General features: G+C 44.9%; 1 protein-coding gene across 3 annotated transcripts in view; it reads right to left on the bottom strand.

Annotated features, from left to right (window-relative positions):
* Positions 1-20,166, bottom strand: part of TECPR1 (tectonin beta-propeller repeat containing 1) — an 82,957-nt gene extending 62,791 nt beyond the window's left edge. For 2 of the 3 annotated variants that reach the window (XM_073647986.1, XM_073647988.1), the window contains exons 1-7: positions 20,019-20,166; positions 9,034-9,262; positions 8,241-8,423; positions 5,424-5,546; positions 4,686-4,811; positions 3,381-3,555; positions 434-534 (exon numbers count right to left, since the gene is read on the bottom strand). In XM_073647986.1, coding sequence (XP_073504087.1) covers positions 434-534; positions 3,381-3,555; positions 4,686-4,811; positions 5,424-5,546; positions 8,241-8,423; positions 9,034-9,258 — 933 coding nt within the window. In that variant the 5' untranslated portion in view covers positions 9,259-9,262; positions 20,019-20,166. The remainder of the gene's footprint in view (positions 1-433; positions 535-3,380; positions 3,556-4,685; positions 4,812-5,423; positions 5,547-8,240; positions 8,424-9,033; positions 9,263-20,018) is intronic. The other variant, XM_073647987.1, reaches the window with a different exon arrangement.
* Between the last annotated feature and the right edge of the window lie 2,006 nt (positions 20,167-22,172).

Raw genomic sequence — 22,172 nt, 5'->3', positions numbered from 1 at the left:
ATCCATGGAGCAGTGCATGCACGGACACCTCTTCATTGGAAGTGGCGCAAGACGGTCCCAATTCTTGAGATAGGTATGGGTCCCGGAGGTAGATATTTCCACCAACGACCCAACAAGCAGACCAAGAGGATACCCAGTACTCTGTGGCAGTCGGACGAGAGAATTGCAAACTTTCGACACCCTGCGGGCATCCTGGGCACCTCTTCTGATCAGTAGCTAGCATGATGCGCGTCATCACATGGTCATAACGTTGCGGAGGCCTAGTAATCAGAAGATGCCGGCAGGTAGTTGGGGATTCATAGACCTCTGATCCGGCTGCCACGCAGTACGACCGTGACCACTGGGCCAGGGGGCTATGAATCATTTTGCTCAACTCTAATCCTTTATTATGCAATCAGAGTAAGTCAGCACATTGCGGCTGTTGCGGACTTACTTTGCGTTCTTTAGTCACAGCCCAAACCACGTGAACACCAACTGACACATGCATGATCCCGTCTTCGGGTGTGGGGGCTTCGACAATCTCCCAAGAAGCGCCTGTCGTGAGAAAGACATCATACGTTAGATCACAGACTTTAACAAAGACTTTCAAACATCACGTGTTGGCTCCGGGTAAGCGATGCAAGTTATTTCCACAGTCCCTGCAACCAAAGATGAGTCAGACTGAAAGTATGATGATATGTGTCCAGTGTTACATAAGGGATTTTTCTCTTGTACATGCAAATCAGAAGAAATAGCCACATGACAGAAGTATTAGCCATAGGGAGAGACTACAGTGCAGTCCCTTTAAACACTGATGAACACCAGCTTCAAATTTATCAGCCCTGGAGATTTTCAGTGGCTGCGGCAGGGTAAATGTAGTGATAAACAGTAACTACACTTTAATTTTTTTATTAAATGGGTCCAGCATGTAAAGTTAAAGGAAATCTGTCAGCAGTTTTTCTACTTAATCTAACAGCAGCATGATATAGGGGCAGAGACCCTGACTTCAGCGATGTATCACTTAGTTTACTGGGTGCTGAAGTTGTGATAGAATCACAGTTTTCTCTGCTGCAGATTTAGCAGAGCTCTGAATGCTAAGCTCTGTATAACCCCGCCTACACCACTTATAAGCAACTTTCTATGTACACTGTATATTGGCAGAGAACTGCAATTCAGTGGTGGGTGGTGCGGGGTTGGACCAGGAGGCACGAGACACGTAGTCCTGTAGTGATAATCTTCTGCTGATAAAACACTGATTTTATTGAAACAGCCAAGTACAGCGCAATAAGTGACACGTCGTTGGAATCAGGGTCCCTGTACCAATATCATGCTGCTCTCAGATTACATATCAAAAATCTACTGACAGCCGATTTGGCATTTTTTCCTTATCAAAATAAGTGTTAAAGTGGCCTCTAAACTCCTCTTTATCCCAGTCTACTTACCTGGCTTCAGTCATACTTAATAAATATCTATACCTGGGAGTGTAATTGTGAACTAGTGCGATCACATGATTTTCTGCAATGTGTCATCGGCTGCAGCACACTACCCCTGAGCCTGTAGCGCCCCTCTCTGGTTGCTGCATTTATCCAGCGCTATCCTCTTGCAGTACCACAGGGGCAATAAGAAACGCCGACACAGCAAAAAGAAAGGAGTGCTGGAGCCTCAGGGAAGTGTGCTGCAGAAGATGTCACAATGCAGAAGACCAAGTGACCGCACTACAACTCTGGAGCAGGAGGCCCTCTCCTAAGGTGCTGTCCCCTCTTAAGTTACTTTTTAAATATCCAATACTCTTTAGGATAGGTCATCAATATAGGACTGACACCCGGCCCCCGCAGCAATCAGATGAAATGGCTTCCGTTGGTAGATGGGTTTTAACAGAGTACGGGGCAGAACAGCAGAGTGCTGTACACTTGCCACAATTCTTGGGTACTGCAGACACTAAACAATGTTGTGATGATACCAGATGACTGATGGGAGTGCCGGGTGTCGGACCCCACACTTATCTGATATTGATGATCTATCCCAAAGATAGGAAACAATGTTGTGATGATACCAGCTGACTGGTGGGAGTGCCGGATGTCGGACCCCGCACTTATTGATGACGTATCTTTGGGATAGATCATCAATATCAGATATGAATGTAGTGGACAAATCCTTTAAAAGGGTTTTCCAAAGATAGGTGTCAAGTATGTGTTGGGACTTTGGGCGCTAACCAGGTCGCTAGAACTAGGGGTGCCCTAGTCTATCCCTGTCCCCGGATTACTCCTGAAGGTGGAGATGCTGGGTTCAAGTGCCTTTCTATGCTCCTATATCAACCCTTATGTGTACCCTGCCCCACCCAGGGAAGCGGGAAGCTGAAGTGTATAGGAACACACTAACTAGACAAACAAGAGAAGACGGACAGGGATAAATGAAAATACCAACCATACAAAATACTCACACCAAACAACAGAGTGGGACACAGGGGAGTTTAAGGAAAGAGAAACCAAATAGGAGAGGATGAGCACACAGACAAAACTCCAAGCAACAATCTCCAAACACCAACTCCAACCACAGAGAACACCTCCAACTCCAGAACCAGGAAGTAAGAATTAACACTGGCAATTTCTAAGTGCCAGTGGGGAGCATAAATAGCAGAAGAGTGGCCAACACTGAACAGCTGAGACAATCCAAGAAGGAAAGATCCTGGAGCTTCAACTGAGCTGATTAACCCTTGCACTGCTAGCAAGGAAAAAACCTGCACTGATTTATACGATGGTGAAGTACTTCTAACCAGTGCAGGAGTGCGTGAAACCAGCCACTGCCGTCTTCTGGCCCCTCTCTGTAGGGGTATCCCCATGACAATAGGGGATAACTTACTGACCTCTGTCAGACTGCTGGTACCCCCATGCTGCTAAGAACAGGGCTCCCCCCAGCTGAATACAGCTGAGTACATAGCTGCACACCTCAGCTCCATTCATTTTCCATGGTACTGCTGGAAAAAGTCAAGAAAAGCGCTCAGCTATTTCCAGCAGTCCCACAAACAATGAATCGAGGGACGATATGTATGTTTGACCCTCACTCCATTTAGAGACTCGTCCACTAGGTTACTGGGGACCCCCCGGGATCAATAAGTTATCTCCTATCCTATTTATTGGGATCATTTTCAATCTTGGGAAAACCCTGTAAGACTAATCCCAGAAATATTACACTGCGGACCCAACTCCTAGTGATTCTACAGCAAAACTCACATGTGTTACAAGCAGATTTTGCTGCAGATTCGCAGCGGATTTTACCCCTATTCACTGAATGAGTGAATATTAGCAAAAGGAAAAAAATAAAAGTCTTTTATAACAGATCCTGTATAATCAAGGGCTCGAGGAAAGCGAATACAAAAAAGCACATGATACGGTGAGATTTACCTTTAGGGTTATTCCTGCCGATCCCTTTCCTTACAATGGCCTGTCCTTCCCATAGAGCAGCCCATAGGAGGTCATCGGGGCCGCAGCTTATCTGTATGACCTCGCTTGGCGTTTCTATTTCTGACCAAGATGATCCTTCAGGATTGTCATGGCAGACGTCTTCTCTGTACCAAACCTAAAGGAAAATGGGTAATAACGGACATTTCAATGCCTAAGGGCACATCACACTGGTTTATTGCTGCAGTTTTTCCCTGCACATTCTTTAAATAATGAAAAGTTATAAAATATTCCCTTATATGTTCTGTGCATAACCCTCACTATCTCTGCCGGCAGTCATTTATCAGGACCCGCCATAGTTTTCTTCTACAGAATAGTTATTCGCAGATGCCAACATGACAGCTGCCATGCTATGTCCTGGCATTCTATGCCATTTGCTACCCTCCCTGAATGAGCAGCGCGCTACATCCATTGCGCAGGCAAGCTAAAGCTGCAGTTGACATTAAGGCATTTTCTTCAAGCACTGGGCAGCGTAAGCTACTTTTTATTATTTTAAAAATGAGTTCATAGTAGTCTTAAAATTAAAAAAAAATATTTTATATTCAACTACTCGACCCCATCGTTCCTCAATAGTAATGCCAGTGTCACTCATGTCTTACGCTTCTGGCATGTGACCACTGTTACCAATCAACAGCTACAGACTGGCTGCAGCAGTCACATGCCATCTGAGCGGGAAGGGAGAATGTTGCAGTCAATCAGTGGCCCCTGACTGGATATAGCAGTTATGCAACATCCCCTACTAGAAGAAATATCAAGAAGACAAGTGCAACACTAAGGGGAACAGAGGTCCAGCAGGTGAGTATATCTTTGGGTTTTTGTTTTGTTTTTTATTAATTTTAAGACCACCATGGGCCTTTTTTTAAAACTAAAATAACAGTGAAAAATCCCTTAAAAAAGGAGTATTCCCATCTCCAAGATCCTATCCCAATATGTAGTAGGTGTAATAATAATAATAATATTAGCAAATATTTCCAATTAGAAATGTAGTATAGTTCTTCTGATTCACTATGTTGCTTACCCCATGTGCAGGGCATTGCAGTAACTTAGATATCCATGGTTACAACCACTAACAACTAACTGTCACTATATGAGTGGTCTTAACCATGGATACCTAAGCTACTGCAATGCTCTGCACATGGGGTAAGCGACATAGTGAATCAGAAGAACTATACTACATTTTTAATTCTAAATTTATTCTCTAGATCTAAAAAAAATAAATAAATAAAAATGTGTAAATCACACTCATACCTTCCCCTGCAAAGAGACGGTCCAAATAGAAAGCCGCCCCACAGGTTCATCTGTGATTTCCCATCCTCCAACTGATATGTCATTAAAAGGATCTGGTAACTGGTCTCTCTCGATGTGCGAGGAAATCTAAAACGCGAATAAAAAGAATTAGTCCCTCGGTACGTTTTGCCGGTGAGTGCGGCCTATACGATTACAAGATATGATAATGATATATATCTTTTTAACAGATACTATATTGACGACCAGTTTGGTCAACCGATGTAACAGGACTAGGGTTTACTTCCCACCGGCAATCCTGGAAGCCTCGGCCGCTTACTAGACCCCTGGAAGGTCACAGTGGCTCACACCTCAAGACAACGGGTGAGACCTAGTGATTAGCCCTCACACAACGTCATCAAGTTGCTACCATGAATTAGCTACCAACGACACATCCAAACATCATTATGGTGGGCACCTGATCTGTCGAAAACATGAGACATCTCAAAGGCAACACCATCAACACCTAGCCATTTTTTAGAAGATTATTTCAATTAAAGGGATTGTCCGAAGAGCAACACTTATCACCTATTCTCAGGCTATGAGAAATGCATGATCACTTAGTGGCCCACCGGTCACAAAAACAGGGGTCTGATATAAAAAAAAAAAAAAAAAAAGAGAGGCTGGGTGTACGAGTGATTACTGCTCTTTGCAAATGAGAGACTCACATTTTATACTCCACATGCAAAAAATACAATGTACCTTTGCCCAGCTGTTTCTAGACTTGTATTGTCTGTATCGGATCCATCTCCTGCGTCGCACACAAGAATTCCACTTCTTATCCTTCGTATACGTTGCAGGGAAATCTATAGCATAAGTCCATCCCTGCAAGGAGTATGTGAAGAAAGGTGTGATGGTTTTACGTGACATGGCAAGAAAATCAGCCAAATTTTAAAATGCATTAAATCTTTTAAAAGATGCATGACGATAAGGTGCAGAAAGTTTTGTGTGGTCCTCTAAAGATAAAGATTAAATAGACTGGCAGACCCTACACGAGGTCCTCTGCAGACTGGCAGACCCTACACGAGGTCCTCTGCAGACTGGCAGACCCTACACGAGGTCCTCTGCAGACTGGCAGACCCTACACGAGGTCCTCTGCAGACTGGCAGACCCTACACGAGGTCCTCTGCAGACTGGCAGACCCTACACGAGGTCCTCTGCAGACTGGCAGACCCTACACGAGGTCCTCTACAGACTGGCAGACCCTACACGAGGTCCTCTACAGACTGGCAGACCCTACACGAGGTCCTCTGCAGACTAGCAGACCCTACACGAGGTCCTCTGCAGACTAGCAGACCCTACACGAGGTCCTCTGCAGACTAGCAGACGCTACAGGAGGTCCTCTGCAGACCCTACAGGAGGTCCACTGCAGACCCTACAGGAGGTCCTCTGCAGACCCTACAGGAGGTCCTCTGCAGACCCTACAGGAGGTCCTCTGCAGACCCTACAGGAGGTCCTCTGCAGACCCTACAGGAGGTCCTCCGCAGACTAGCAGACCCTACACGAGGTCCTCCGCAGACTAGCAGACCCTACACGAGGTCCTCCGCAGACTAGCAGACCCTACACGAGGTCCTCCGCAGACTAGCAGACCCTACACGAGGTCCTCCGCAGACTAGCAGACCCTACACGAGGTCCTCCGCAGACTAGCAGACCCTACACGAGGTCCTCCGCAGACTAGCAGACCCTACACGAGGTCCTCCGCAGACTAGCAGACCCTACACGAGGTCCTCCGCAGACTAGCAGACCCTACACGAGGTCCTCCGCAGACTAGCAGACCCTACACGAGGTCCTCCGCAGACTAGCAGACCCTACACGAGGTCCTCCGCAGACTAGCAGACCCTACACGAGGTCCTCCGCAGACTAGCAGACCCTACACGAGGTCCTTCGCAGACTAGCAGACCTTACAGGAGGTCCTCTGCAGACTAGCAGACCTTACAGGAGGTCCTCTGCAGACTAGCAGACCTTACAGGAGGTCCTCTGCAGACTAGCAGACCTTACAGGAGGTCCTCTGCAGACTAGCAGACCTTACAGGAGGTCCTCTGCAGACTAGCAGACCTTACAGGAGGTCCTCTGCAGACTAGCAGACCTTACAGGAGGTCCTCTGCAGACTAGCAGACCTTACAGGAGGTCCTCTGCAGACTAGCAGACCTTACAGAAGGTCCTCTGCAGACTAGCAGACCTTACAGAAGGTCCTCTGCAGACTAGCAGACCTTACAGGAGGTCCTCTGCAGACTAGCAGACCTTACAGGAGGTCCTCTGCAGACTAGCAGACCTTACAGGAGGTCCTCTGCAGACTAGCAGACCTTACAGGAGGTCCTCTGCAGACTAGCAGACCTTACAGGAGGTCCTCTGCAGACTAGCAGACCTTACAGGAGGTCCTCTGCAGACTAGCAGACCTTACAGGAGGTCCTCTGCAGACTAGCAGACCTTACAGGAGGTCCTCTGCAGACTAGCAGACCTTACAGGAGGTCCTCTGCAGACTAGCAGACCTTACAGGAGGTCCTCTGCAGACTAGCAGACCTTACAGGAGGTCCTCTGCAGACTAGCAGACCTTACAGGAGGTCCTCTGCAGACTAGCAGACCTTACAGGAGGTCCTCTGCAGACTAGCAGACCTTACAGGAGGTCCTCTGCAGACTGGCAGACCTTACAGGAGGTCCTCTGCAGACTAGCAGACCTTACAGGAGGTCCTCTGCAGACTAGCAGACCTTACAGGAGGTCCTCTGCAGACTAGCAGACCTTACAGGAGGTCCTCTGCAGACTAGCAGACCTTACAGGAGGTCCTCTGCAGACTAGCAGACCTTACAGGAGGTCCTCTGCAGACTAGCAGACCTTACAGGAGGTCCTCTGCAGACTAGCAGACCTTACAGAAGGTCCTCTGCAGACTAGCAGACCTTACAGAAGGTCCTCTGCAGACTAGCAGACCTTACAGAAGGTCCTCTGCAGACTAGCAGACCTTACAGGAGGTCCTCTGCAGACTAGCAGACCTTACAGGAGGTCCTCTGCAGACTAGCAGACCTTACAGGAGGTCCTCTGCAGACTAACAGACCTTACCTGCAGACTAACAGACCTTACAGGAGGTCCTCTGCAGACTAACAGACCTTACCTGCAGACTAACAGACTTTACAGGAGGTCCTCTGTAGACTAACAAGGAGACTGGAAACAGTGCGGTCTATGGAGAGCCGGACGATCAGAATGGAGGATTTTAGGAGAGAAGGATCCTTCTAGACAAAACCTTTATTAAGAATATTAGTCACAACGCGTTTCGGCAGTGGATTACTGCCTTCTTCAGGTGATAGGGTGTATTAAAAGTGAGCACATTTTATACCTGTCAATGGTTAACAATCAAGAAGACATGGCACTATTAACCTTATAAAGCCCAAATGGGGTTCTCTACAGGCTAGCAGACCATACATGAATAGTTGTGCCCCTTCTCAACAGAGAAACCAGCACTGTATTGTCTATTCTGTATAAGATGTAAAGTTTTCCTGCTGTTGGCAGTTTTTCCTTGGGTCACTTACCCCTTTCTCTGTCGGTTCTCCTCCTATATTCTCATCCACGTACCAATCGGACTCCCATTCCCAGTGCGACGAGGGTAGATTAAAACCATCTAGAGGTTGGTGTTTCAATCCAGAGACATCGCTCCACTGCCAGCGGTCACTGGGCAGAAGCCGCTCACAAAATCCATCCACCGGATTCCAGCGCTGAAAACATCGGCAGAACAAAGAGGATACAATTAAAGGGCTATTCCTATTGTGTGAAGTAAAGGCGGATATTGCTTAACGTGGGAGACATGCGACCGATTGCATTCTCTCCAAAATAACTATGGTAGGCTGCATGTCAGAATCATGGGCATACGCACAAGGCAAGGTGCTAGGCATACGCACAAGGCAAGGTGCTAGGCATACGCACAAGGCAAGGTGCTAGGCATACGCACAAGGCAAGGTGCTAGGCATACGTACAAGACAAGGTGCTAGGCATACTTACAAGACAAGGTGCTAGGCATACTTACAAGACAAGGTGCTAGGCCTAAATACAAGACAAGGTGCTAGGCCTAAATACAAGACAAGGTGCTAGGCTTACGTACAAGATAAGGTGCTAGGCATACGCACAAGACAAGGTGCTAGGCATACGCACAAGACAAGGCACTAGGCTTACATACAAGACAAGGTGCTAGGCATACGCACAAGACAAGGTGCTAGGCTTAAGCACAAGACAAGGTGCTAGGCATAAGTACAAGACAAGGTGCTAGGGATTCCAGCAAGTAGCAACCACTAGCTGGGACTTGTAGTGCATGGTGCTAGAGGTCTGTACCTGATTCTCATACGTCTCTTCTTGGTATCGGATTGGTAAGTCGCTGGCATGGACGTAAACATATATCTGATGGTTACAGGCGACTCCCCAGCAGCAGGCTTCAACGGCAGAAACGCGCTTGAACTCCAGCTGTCCGTCTTTACACAGTTCCCATTGCTGCCCCTCTGTGGAGAGCGTGTATACCTTGCCCCAAATATCAGATGCCCACACTATGGTACTTGGCATTCTCCTGGCCAAAAACAAAGAGGTGAACAACTGAATAGGTGAGAAGTCCAAATGTTACTGAGATCAATCAACAGCAATCTGCACCTTACTCTATAAAACAAAGTAGTAGAAATGTGATTTTCTTGATAATATATTATTTTAACCCCTTCCCGCTATGGCCATTTTTCATCTTGCACTTTATTTTTTTTTCCTTATCTCCTTCCAAGAGTCATATTTTTTTTTTATTTACTTTTTCTTTTGTGGGACAAGTTTTAGCTTTGATTGACACCATTCACTTTACCATAAAGTCCTAAAAAAAAAAATGGACAAAAAAAATTCACACCGCGGTGAAAATGGTAAAAAACAACAATTGTTTTTTGGGTTTTGTTTTTTTTACAGTGTTCATTGTGGGTTAAAATGACTCTCTGGGTCGGTACGATTATGATGATACCAAACTTTCTCAATTTTTTTAAAATTAAAAAAAAAAATTAGAAATTTGTAAACAAAACTTTGATTTGTGTCACCATATTCTGAGCCTCAAAACTTTTTAATGTTCCCAGGGATTGTTTTTTTTTTTTTTTTGCACTTTTTTACATGGATGGGGGGAGGGGAAGATGTGCGAAACTGAAAAACAAAAATTTGGAAAGTTACTTCTTTTTTTTTTTTTTTGCTTTATGGAGTTGCAAATAATTTTATAGTTTGGTAGAACGGCTATACACCCGCACGTGATATGTGCTGCACTGCTGTCAGGAAAGGGTTAAAAAAAAAAAAAAAAATGCATATACTTATATGCATAAATTATAAGGACATTGCCACACTGTGCGGCTCAGATCTGCGCCTTCGGATGAGAATGAACTCCGGACAAGAGGAGCAAGGCTTTCGGATTCCTCCAGGTGGCTGAGCGTACATCTCCTATCACCCCTGCTTGTTCAGTGTCTGCACATAGCACACTCCGGTGACTGAATCCTGGCAGGCGCCATCCAAACCCCTGGCACCGTAGAGTAATCCGATCCAGAAATATGAACTGTGCAGGCACCGCACGCAGGTATAGATGATAACAAGATACAGACAGTAACTCAAGATCAGTGCAAAACACATAAAGCAAAGTGTCAGCGCAGGTACAGATACAGGCGGAGACAGGAGTGCAGCCGCAGCAAGGCTTTCTAGGTCTCGAAGTAAGATATTAAAAAGCAGAAAGTTAAAAACGAAAAGTCATTTGTATTGGGAGTTATTCTCAAATAATTCTGTAAATTGAAAAAAAAATAAAAATAAAAGTTGTATGTCCTGTAAAATTCTGTGAAACACTTGTAATCTCAATATCATCACTGCACCCCTAGATGAATACATTGAGGTTTGTAGTTTGCAAAATGATGTTGGGTTTCGCTGTTCGGACACTTCAGGAGCTCTGCCAATCTGACAAGACACCTTCGCTCCTGAGCCCTGCCGTCTGCCCGAAAAGTATTTTCTGACTACATGTGTGGTATCTGCGTAGTCGGTAGAAATTGTGTTACAAATGTTGGGGTTTAATTTCTCCTATTACCCCTTGTGAAAAATTAAAATTTGGGGCTAAAGTAACATTTTAGTGAAAAGAAAATGTACATTTTTCATTTTTTTTATTTCACTTTGAATTAATTCCTGTGAAGCAACTGATGGGGTAACTTCTCAAATTGTTTGAGGGGTGCAGTTTTTAAGATGGGATCTTATTTAGTTTTCTGACATTTAGGCCCCTCAAGGTCACTTCAAAATATTGTAAATTTAGTTAAAAAAAAAATAAGAAAAATTGCTGCAAAATTGTGGCGTTTTAACATTGTATCAAAAGAAAAAGAAGTTTCAAAAACTATGCTGATGTAAACTATACACGTGGTAAATGTTAGTTATTAACTATTTTCTGTGGTTCTTGCATCAAAATTGGACTTTCAAAAATTGTTCATTTTTCTACATTTTTGCTCAAACTTCAAAATTTTTTACAATTAAATGCAAATCGTATTGACCTAAATTTACCATTGACAAAGTACAATGTGTCACAAAAAAAAAAAAACTGAAAATCATTGGGATATGTAGAAGTGTTCTGGAGTTATTGCAGCTTACGAAGGTTGGCCGGATTTAGCGATCTGGCCAGCTTGAAAGCGACAAATTTTATAGTGAAGAGTCTGCAAGCGCGCGGTCTTTGCCCAGGAAACCGGCCACTTTGGAGGTGACTGGAAACAAGCTATAAACTATGAAATCAAAGGGGTATTCTTATGTTTGAAAGTTCCCTCTATGTTAACTTTCCAGTTGGTGGGGATATGACCGCTAAAGACCCCAGCGCTAGCGAAAACTGGGGCTCTTCAGAGTGGAGCGGTTATTGAACATGTGAAGTACAGCTCCATAATGTCACGCAAGGTGAGGAAAAAACTAAGTGCAACACGAAGGGGAGAGGGGGAGGAAGCCCAAACACTAGGGAAAGGGGGAATGGAGACCCCTAGGCAGATCTAATATCACCTTGCCTACCCTATTGTCCCTATATAGGTTCCACACCTATCGCCGAGCAGGAACCTAAGCCCTGAATGTTCCTGGAGCTTGGCCCTAGATAGGGAGGGGACAGGGTGAGCACTAGTCAGGCCTCACTACAAACTAAAGAAAACAAGGTAAGCAAACAAAGGGGATACACTTAGCTTGAGCAGACACCAGAGAGATAACGTCAACTGTCCTCCAAGGCCATTAGAGAAGAAACTAGCCAACTGCTAGCACTCCAATCCAGCACAGAGGTACATAGAACTACCACCGGCGCCTCTCTGAAGAAACAGACTATTTAACTACCCAGCAAGGGTGTGCCAATCAGCAGCAGAAGGTGAAGATTGCTGCTGGGTCATAAAGGAAGTAGGATATCACTACACTACAGAGATGAGGGAATCAAGAAGGCGTCTGCAATGCCAAGCGCAGTGACCTTCTTCAGCCGGCTCCAGAGCGACTGTATGTCACACCTGACACACCCGTGACATTTATTCATTTTTAATGGGAGTGCCGAATGATGGTGAGCATTTCAATTAGATGGTTTTCAGCATGAATGGAGCGGCAGTGAACATGATTGACTTCTTTTCCATTCACACAGGAATTTACAGAACCCCTGTTCTCAGGATGGCTGACCCCTAGTGATCAGAAAGAAGTTTCCTCTCCCCATCTTAAACTTGAGACTACCCCTTTAAAAACCCTTTGATCTTGAGATTTTTAACAAGTAGAAAATTATAAAGTTGTTTTTTTGCAATGTAATAAGAGGAGACAACCCCTTTAACATCTCTAGGAAAGATTAATCTGACAATGCGGACTGCCTGGTATCTACAGGGATACGAGAAGACAAATATATAGTTGTAGCTGGAAGCTTTGTCATGATGCAATTTAGGGAAGAACGAGGTTTGGCAATGTAGACGGTGGAGTGAATTGCTCTTCTGATTTACCACTTTCACTTCCTATAAATTATAAATTAGGTAGGACAGAAGCCTGGTGTACTGCATTACTGTGCAGACGTCATACTGCTATACTGCTGGTTTCACATCCGTGTTTTGAGGAACGTCTGAACGTCTCTTGACCTGAACTCATAGCTTTGCACGAGGCTGTTGGGTTTCGAGTCAGGAGATTCGCGGTCAATCCGTACCCAGACGTAAGACACAGATGCGTCAAACCGGGCCTTGGTGTCACAGGTATGCGTATTATGAAGGACCTTATGATCACAACAACAAAGGGGCTGCTGAAGTGCAAGTATCCTACAGACAGGATTGGACGGGCCCACCAGAGAACCAGAGAATCCTCCGGTGGGCCCAGGCTTCTCCTTCAGGAGAGTTCATAGTGCAAACCTTGCAGCTGCTGTGGGGCTCTTGAGTGGGGGAGAAAGGTGGGCCCTCAGAATCAAATCCACTGGTGGGCCCAATGTTCTTCAGTCTGACACTGCCTACAGAAGACCCTAGCCAAGACGGGCTGCAGCCATGTGGTTCTTTGACCAAAGATGGCAGTATGACGATGATACATTGCACCATAAGGAAAGTGAAGGTGGTCCCGAAAGTTGTGTCAACAAGCAAGTCACAAGAGGTACAAAGCTGCTGGAATTTTTACGACTTAGGTGTCCTGGCCACCATGATCCATGGGTCGCTCTCACTATGTTGTGATGTAACATCTCCAGGTACCATCTTTTGGCCATGTAAAGTCACGTCGTAAGCCTGGCCTAAATGAGGACGCAAGGCTGAATATTAACAGTTCCTGGCCCGACACAGGAAAATGTCAGAAGCCAAAAAGAGCCACAGCCCCTTCATCTAGCATCTATGTGGGGGGTCTCAATAGTCAGATCCACCACCGATCAGCAGGTGGCGCTAGCCTAGCCTGATATGAACCCACCTTCCTTTAGCACACAGAGTTGATGATGATGATCTATGTTTTCTCGCTGATGTTTTAGGCTGTGTTCACACATCTAGTAATCATCTGTTAGGACACGGCCCCACTATCAGTATTCGGTCAGTATTTTTTCTCAGGAGTGGGAGCCAAAACCAGGTGAGGAACAATCAGAGAAAAGGTATAATAGAAACAAGTCACCAATTCTGCATTTATCACCCACTCCTGAGAAAATATACTGACCAAATACTGATAGTGGGGCCGTGGCCTTAGAATGGAATCAGTTGACAAAAGTTTTGCAGACAACTTTTTTGTCTGGCTAAAAAAAAAAAACCTGATGATTTCTACTGGGTCAGTTTTTTTAACATTGAAGTCTATGGAAAATGGATCTGTTAATTAGTCATCCATTTTCTTCCATTTGAAACTGATCCAGTAAGAAAAAAAACGGATCCTTTCCAAATGAGGAATAAAAACGAATAGTTAATTAACGGATCCATTTTCCATAGACTTTAATGTTAATAAAAAAAAAGATCCAGTTGAAATCAATTTTTTTTTACCTGGACAAAAAAAGTTGTGTCTGCACAAAGGATTACTGCTGGATCCGTACTAACGGATCACTACTGGATATTGTGAACATAGCCTTAAGGTGCTAAGCATCAAATAATCTGAGCACATACTGCTGCAGTGTAAAGCATGGGGGAGGCTCAAACAAAACTGAAAGACTACTTCAGACTGTCACAAAAACTAAGCTAAGATACAGTCACTGCCCTCATGAGTTTTTATACTGCGTTTTAACACTATTCAATGGGGGTAAAAAAATATAAGTCCCCTAAGGCAGGGTTCCCCAACTCCAGTCCTCAAGGCCCACCAACAGGTCATGTTTTCAGGATTTCCTTAGTATTACACAGGTGATAATTCCATCACCTGCACAGGCAATAATTCCATCACCTGTGCAATACTAAGGAAATCCTGAAAACATGACCTGTTGGTGGGCCTTGAGGACTGGAGTTGGGGAACCCTGCCCTAAGGGGACGATCGGCAGGATATGCTACGGTTTTTAAAAAAAATTAAAATCTTTTTGAAATAGTACAAATCCCACGTGGTTCTGACCTTTGGTACCTGCTGTGCACACCATAAATGCAGGACCCGTGGAAATACCCGCAAAACTTCCTCCTCCTGCAGCTCATCACAGGTAGCAGCCATACAGTATTTTCGTTATGTCTCCGTGTTCGGAGAGCCATTATTTTTCTAACTATTTTTTGTTTGGGACAGAATGATTATTGATTAACTTTTATTAATCTTTTTTTTTTTGAGGGGGAAATTAAAAAAAAAAAAAACTTAAAAAAAGTTACTTTGACTTTTTTGCATTCTAAGTTTGTTCTGTTTACCATGTGGCATAAATATTGCGCTACCCATAGAATAAAAGTAAGGCCACGTTCACACATTCAGTATTTGGTCAGTATTTCACATCAGTATTTTTAAGCCAAAATCAGGAATGGAACAATCAGAGGAAAAGTATAATAGAAACACGTCACCAGTTCTGTATTTATCCCCCACTCCTGATTATGGTTTACAAATACTGATGTAAAATACTGACCAAATACTGAACGTGTAAATGTGGCTTTGTTATTAAAATTTTCAGCTGTTCTTGATATATTAAAACTTTTCTTTTGTTTACAACTCATTGCCTTGGAGACCGGCCACCACCGCTAGATAGCAGAACATGTGCAGCGCTTAAAAACTTTTTTCTATTGAGCTTGTAAGCATCGTTTCAAAGCTGACCAGGAGTGCGCTATTACCTCCGATCACCAGCCAGCTTCAGCGCAGTGCTTACAAGCTGGACAGCAGTGGTGGTCGGTCTCCAAGGCAATAGGCTGTAAACAAAAGAAAAGTTTTAATATATCAAGAACGGCTGAAACTTTTAATAAGCAGCAAATTGCAAAAGTGTTTGTTTTTACAAGTGCTATCCAATAATATCCGACTATGATGATGGGAATAACCCTTTGTTGCAGAACGCATCCCACAAAGCAAGCAATGGATTGCCCTAGCGGTCGAAAGGCCTAACAAAGATGCCAAGGTGCCAAGGCCTACCAGGGCTGTTTGCCTATCAGGTTGAGCATGACAGTTTATTACTGAATATACTAAACCATTATAGAGCTGATCAATGGATCTTCTGATTAAGGTTCAAAAAAGTATATTTAAAAAAATATATACAGTGCCTTCGGAAAGTATTTGGCCCCCTTGAACTTTTCTACCTTTTGCCACATTTCTGGCTTCAAACATAAAGATATAAAATTCTAATTTTGGGGGAAGAATCAACAACAAGTGGGACACAATCGTGAAGTGGAACGAAATTTATTGGATATTTTAAACTTTTTTAACAAATTAAAAACTGAAAAGCGGGCGTGCAATATTATTCGGCCCCCTTGAGTTAATACTTTGTAGCGCCACCTTTTGCTGCGATTACAGCTGCAAGTCGCTTGGGGTATGTTTCTATCACTTTTGCACATCGAGAGGCTGAAATTCTTGCCCAAACAGCTCAAGCTCAGTGAGGTTGGATGGAGAGCGTTTGTGAACAGCAGTTTTCAGCTCTTTCCACAGATTCTCGATTGGATTCAGGTCTGGACTTTGACTTGGCCATTCTAACACCTGGATACATTTATTTTTGAACCATTTTATTGTAGATTTTGCTTTATGTTTGGGATCATTGTCTTGTTGGAAGATAAATCTCCGTCCCAGTCTCAGGTCTTTTGCAGACTCCAACAGGTTTTCTTCCAGAATGGTCCTGTATTTGGCTCCGTCCATCTTCCCATCAATTTTAACCATCTTCCCTGTCCCTGCTGAAGAAAAGCAGGCCCAAACCATGATGCTGCCACCACCATGTTTGACAGTGGGGATGGTGTTTTGAGGGTGATGAGCTGTGTTGCTTTTACGCCAAACATATCATTTTGCATTGTGGCCAAAAAGTTTGATTTTGGTTTCATCTGACCAGAGCACCTTATTCCACATGTTTGGTGTGTCTCCCAGGTGGCTTGTGGCAAACTTTAAACGAGACTTTTTATGGATATCTTTGAGAAATGGCTTTCTTCTTGCTACTCTTCCATAAAGGCAAGATTTGTGCAGTGTACGACTAATTGTTGTCCTATGGACAGACTCTCCCACCTCGGCTGTAGATCTCTGCAGTTCATCCAGAGTGATCATGGGCCTTTTGGCTGCATGTCTGATCAGTCTTCTCCTTGTTCGAGATGAAAGTTTAGAGGGACGGCCGGGTCTTGGTAGATTTGCAGTGGTCTGATACTCCTTCCATTTCAATATGATCGCTTGCACAGTGCTCCTTGAGAAGTTTAAAACTTGGGAAATCTTTTTGTATTCAAATCCGGCTTTAAACTTCGCCACAACAGTATCTTGGACCTGCCTGGTGTGTTCCTTGGTCTTCATGATGCTCTCTGCACTTGAAACAGAACCCTGAGACTATCACAGAGCAGGTGCATTTATACGGAGACTTGATTACACACAGGTGGATTCTACTTATCATTACCAGTCATTTAGGACAACATTGGATCCTTCAGAGATCCGCACTGAACTTCTGGAGTGAGTTTGCTGCACTGAAAGTAAAGGGGCCGAATAATATTGCACGCCCCACTTCTCAGTTTTGAATTTGTTAAAAAAGTTTAAAATATCCAATAAATTTCGTTCCACTTCACGATTGTGTCCCACTTGTTGATTCTTCCCCCAAAAATTAGAATTTTATATCTTTATGTTTGAAGCCAGAAATGTGGCAAAAGGTAGAAAAGTTAAAGGGGACCAAACACTTTCACAATGCATTGTATTTTTTGGACAATAAGACGCACTGGACCATAAGACGCACCTAGGTTTTAGAGGAGGAAAATAGAAAAAAATGTAAGCAAAAAATGTGGTCATGATGCCCTGTTAATGGGGAGGGGGTCTGCTGCTGACACTGTTATAGGGGTAATGTCCCCCAATTCTGTTGATATCCCCCATCCTGGTATATATGGCCCCCTCCTTCCTGTTATAAGAGGCCTTTATCCCCATATGCATGGCACCCTAATCCACCATCCTGGTATGCATGGCCCCCCTCATCCCTCTTCCTGGTATGTATACCCCCCCACACCCATCCTGGTATGTATGGCACCTTCATCGTTCTTCCTGGTATGTATGGCACCTTCATTCCTCTTCCTGGTATGTATGGCACTCTTAATCCCTGCATGTATGACCCCCCTCATCCTCGTATGTATGGCCCCCTTCGTCCCTGTTTGTATGGCCCCCCTCATCCCTCTTCCAGGTATGTATGGCACCCTTCATCCCTGTATGTATGCCCCCCCTTATGCCTCATCCTTGTATGTATGGCACCTTCATTCCTCTTCCTGGTATGTATGGCACTCTTAATCCCTGCATGTATGACCCCCCTCATCCTCGTATGTATGGCCCCCTTCGTCCCTGTTTGTATGGCCCCCTCATGCCTCATCCCTGTATGTATGGCCCCCCTCATCCATGTATGTATGGCCCCCCTCATCCCTCTTCCAGGTATGTATGGCACCCTTCATCCCTGTATGTATGCCCCCCCTTATGCCTCATCCTTGTATCTATGGCCCCCCTCATCCCTCTTCCTGGTATGTATGGCCCCCTTCATCCCTGTATGTATGCCCCCCCTTATGCTTCATCCTCGTATGTATGGTCCCCCTCATCCCTCTTTCTGATATGTATGGCACCCTTCATCCCTGTATGTATGGCCCCCTTCATCCTGGTATGCTTGGCACCCCCTGATCCCCGTCGCGCTGCACAGAAAAAAATAAACAATTATACTCACATCCTCTCTCCTCCAACGCTGTGTTCTGCTCTGTGCCGGAATAGTTACTGCTCATCGCGCCAGGACTGCGTGCGTGGGGAGCAGTGACCATTCTTTCTCCCTAATAGTGCGCACACTGTAGCCGCAGCACTCGGCTGTCAGCATGCCCGCTATTAAAGTCCATGAATATTCACCACTCCCATGGGCATGGGGAGCAGTGAATATTCATTTTCTTTAGTAGTGGGCACAGTGTAGGCTGCAGCAGGCGGCTGCTGCCTCCTGTGCCCCGCTACTCCGCCGCTGTCACTACCCCACATCCCCCACCACCCACAGCCACAGTATTTATGTATATCGGACTATAAGACGCACCCCCAACTTTCCTCAAAAATTTTGGAGGAAAAAAGTGTGTCTTGTAGTCTGAAAAATACGGTATATCATTATTTTTTTTTAAATAAAATCACTCTTTATGATAAAAAAAAATATATATATATATATATATATATATATATATATATATATATATTTATTTTTTTTTTTTTTTTAATCATAAAGAGTGGTTTTATTTCACAAAAATTTTCACAACCCGAAAAATGAGGTTAAAGTGTTATTTAAACCTAATGTTTAATGATGTTGAAAAAAAAGTAAAAAACGATGAAGCCACTAACAAAAATATTATTGAAAGTTATCAATAATTTATATGTACCTAAACATTTGTCTGCTAAAATAGGAGTGCCCTGTTAATAAATTACCCCCTATAGATAGGATAGGGGACAGCTTATTGATTGATGGGGGTTTGACAGAGATCCCAAAAAGGTGCTTCTGAAGAGCCCCGTCTGAATGAAGCAGAGGTGGAGCATGCGCATCACCGCTCCATTCATTCTCTATGGGGCTGGCAGACATGGTGGAGCGCACTGGCAGCCCCCATAGAGAGTGAATGGAGCGGCGGTGAGCATGCTCCACCTCATCTTGGGGGCCACAAGCTTCTCTATAGGGAGATAATTTATGAACTTGGTAGAAAATCTTACAACGTGGCCTTATACAAGCACTGCACACTGTGAGGATTCTTCAGGGTCAGCGCCGGAAGCGGCCGGTCATGTGACTGCAAGTATACAATTTGCATACTCCCAGCCACAATCCAACTAGACGTCTCTCGTTGTGCACGTCTAGTCTGCATGTGACTGGGGTCTTCTACCCCCAAAGATGGACAAATTCGTAAATGTCGCTGTCAAAGTCATTTAGGAGACTTGATATGAGGGAGCGCATCCCTCATATCAAGCCGCAGTTTTTTCGTCACCTTTTGATGACAGATGCATAAGAGAGCACCATATGGTTGTAGAATACATGGACATCCCCTTGAAATATTAGTGTGGCGCTATGTACTGGGAGCTGGGGGTCTCATCTGCCCCCCATAAAACGGAAAAGCCTATAAAGCCCTCAAAAAGTTGTGTGTAATTACCCAGAGTGTCCAGAGGGGGCGCACACAAACTACACGCATACATCGGGGCTCATCCTAATTAACCCCTCCCACTCCAAGGTCTCTACAATGACCCCAGTGAACGGTAGGACCGCTAGTAACGGCCGCACGGATGGCTGTGCCCGGATGGCCGCCGCTTACCTTGCCGCCCGTGGCACCCGGTGTAGTGACACGTAGGAGGGCGGCCCCGGTCACCTGCACACACATTGGAGATGTTGACACAGCGCAGCCATTGCTCTGCAGCTTTCCCCTCCCTCCCAGGAGCAGACACGTGGGTGGGAGAGCTCCGAGCGCTGCTATTGGCTGCTTCTGTCTCGGCCTGCGCTGTGATTGGTGAAAAGAATCTCTACGTCATGTTAGAATGACAAAACACAGCGGCGCAGTCAGATTGTGACCAGAGAGGGTCAGGAGAGGAGAGGAGGAGGCGGCGGCTCCATTCTTCTCAACCTCCCCTCTAAGAGCCCCCCAAATAGTATCAGTGTCATTTACCTCACAATATTACATAGTAACACAGAAAAGTTGTCAAAGAAATAAAGTAAACCCACAGTATATGTATAGTGCAAGGGAAAGGTGCGGTTACCTATTCAACCAATTTGCTCATTTCCCTTTTCCGAAATAATTCCACCCCTTCCGTTTGGCGTATTCATTCTTCCAGAGAGCCAGCATTTTTATAATTTTTCCATCCGCAAGGTGTTTTTTTTGTTTCTCGTAGGACGAGTTGTGGTTTCGCCCGACGCCATTCTTTTTACCACATGACGCCGTGAAAAACATGAACAAAAAATCTAAGAAATTGCGTTTTTTGCGTTCATTGTGGCAGGGCAGTGGGATTCTTCAGCGATAAAACATTTGTAAAAAAATAAATAAACAGCATAAAATAAAGAAAAAATGGTGTCGATGTTTTCTGTGATCTGATACTTTGTACATTTGTTGTTGTTGTTGCCGGATCTGATGACTGTCGGGCCCCCCGGGATGACACATTTATTGTTTTTGGAGGGGCGAGATGACGTCTTTATTGGGGACCATTTATGGCTTCATATGATGTTTTGATTGTTTTTCACCCTGAATTATTTTCTTGGGGTGCCAGGAGGTGGGAGAACTGAAAAATGGCAATTCTGGATGAACAATTTTTTTTCTCTTTACTTCTGTGCACACAACGTCTTTTTAACCTTTGGTGAAAGTGCTGAGTTTTTCAAGAGGAAGACATAGACAGGTTTCAATGCAGAAAAGCCTGGAAAGGACGTTGTGTGCACATACTAAGGCTATGTTCACACATCTTGGTTGTTTGTATTAGGAGAGTTTAATTAAATTACCATGTTTCTAGAAGTGTAAACATTGGCTGACCAAGGTGTGAGATTGACCAATACCTGTGGCCCAGGGAGGTGTGAAATTGAACAATGCCAGTGCAACTAAATGGCAGACCCCATAGTGTGAAAGTAAATAGTGTCATACAAACTCAATGTACTGCTAGTGTCTTAGGTCAACTATTACTGAACAATTCACCTCCCCTCGCTAGCATGTCAAAACCATTTCACTGAACTTTATGTACATGCATAAAATAGACAAAACAACAGTGAAAAAAACGCTGAGAAATGCAGCAAAAAAACAAGAAAAATAGCAAGAAAAATCCTGAACAACCTCCTGGCAAGAGATCAGGTTTTGCTGCAGAAAAAAAAAAAACGCTGAAAAAACTATGATGTGCGAACTCCGAGCTCACTCCAAATACCCATAGGCGGATTATAATGAGGTCAATCTGAGATACCGCCCAGGGCCCGGGCTCCGGGGTGTCTATGGCCAGATTGCCCTCATTATATGTGCGGCGCCGCGGCACATACCGGCAGACGGTGGCGGGGGGGGCCCCCGGACCGCTCCCCCGGCAGCGGTGAACTGCCGCTACTTCTTCTTCGGCCGGGCCAGCACTGCAGCTGTTAACTTCCCTGAGCTGGCCCGGCCGCGTCACTGCTGTGCGCGGCCGTGTCTCCTAGCTGTGACGTCACGCAGTGCGTACCCGGCCTGCACTGCTGCACCGGAGAAGAGCAGTAGGACTGGAGCTGAGCCAGGGGATGGTGAGTGTGAGAGAGGGTGTGAGAGTGTGTGTGTGCAGGCAGATATCATTGTGTGATGTCTGTTTATATGTATTTTTGTGTTTCAAATGTGTATGTGTGTGTGATGGCACCGTACGGCCTCCCGCTGTGTATAGATGGCTACGTGCGGCCTCCTGCTGTGTATAGATGGCGCCGTGCCATCTATACGTGCGGCCTCCTGCCGTGCGGCCTCCTGCTGTGTATAGATGGCGCC

Source organism: Phyllobates terribilis, unplaced genomic scaffold, assembly GCF_046119375.1.
Source record: "Phyllobates terribilis strain yellow unplaced genomic scaffold, ASM4611937v1 Scaffold_9__5_contigs__length_417890890, whole genome shotgun sequence".
NCBI lineage: Eukaryota > Metazoa > Chordata > Amphibia > Anura > Dendrobatidae > Phyllobates > Phyllobates terribilis.
The sequence above is the reverse complement of the archived record's forward strand: the minus strand, read 5'-3'. Positions and strand labels throughout refer to the sequence as shown.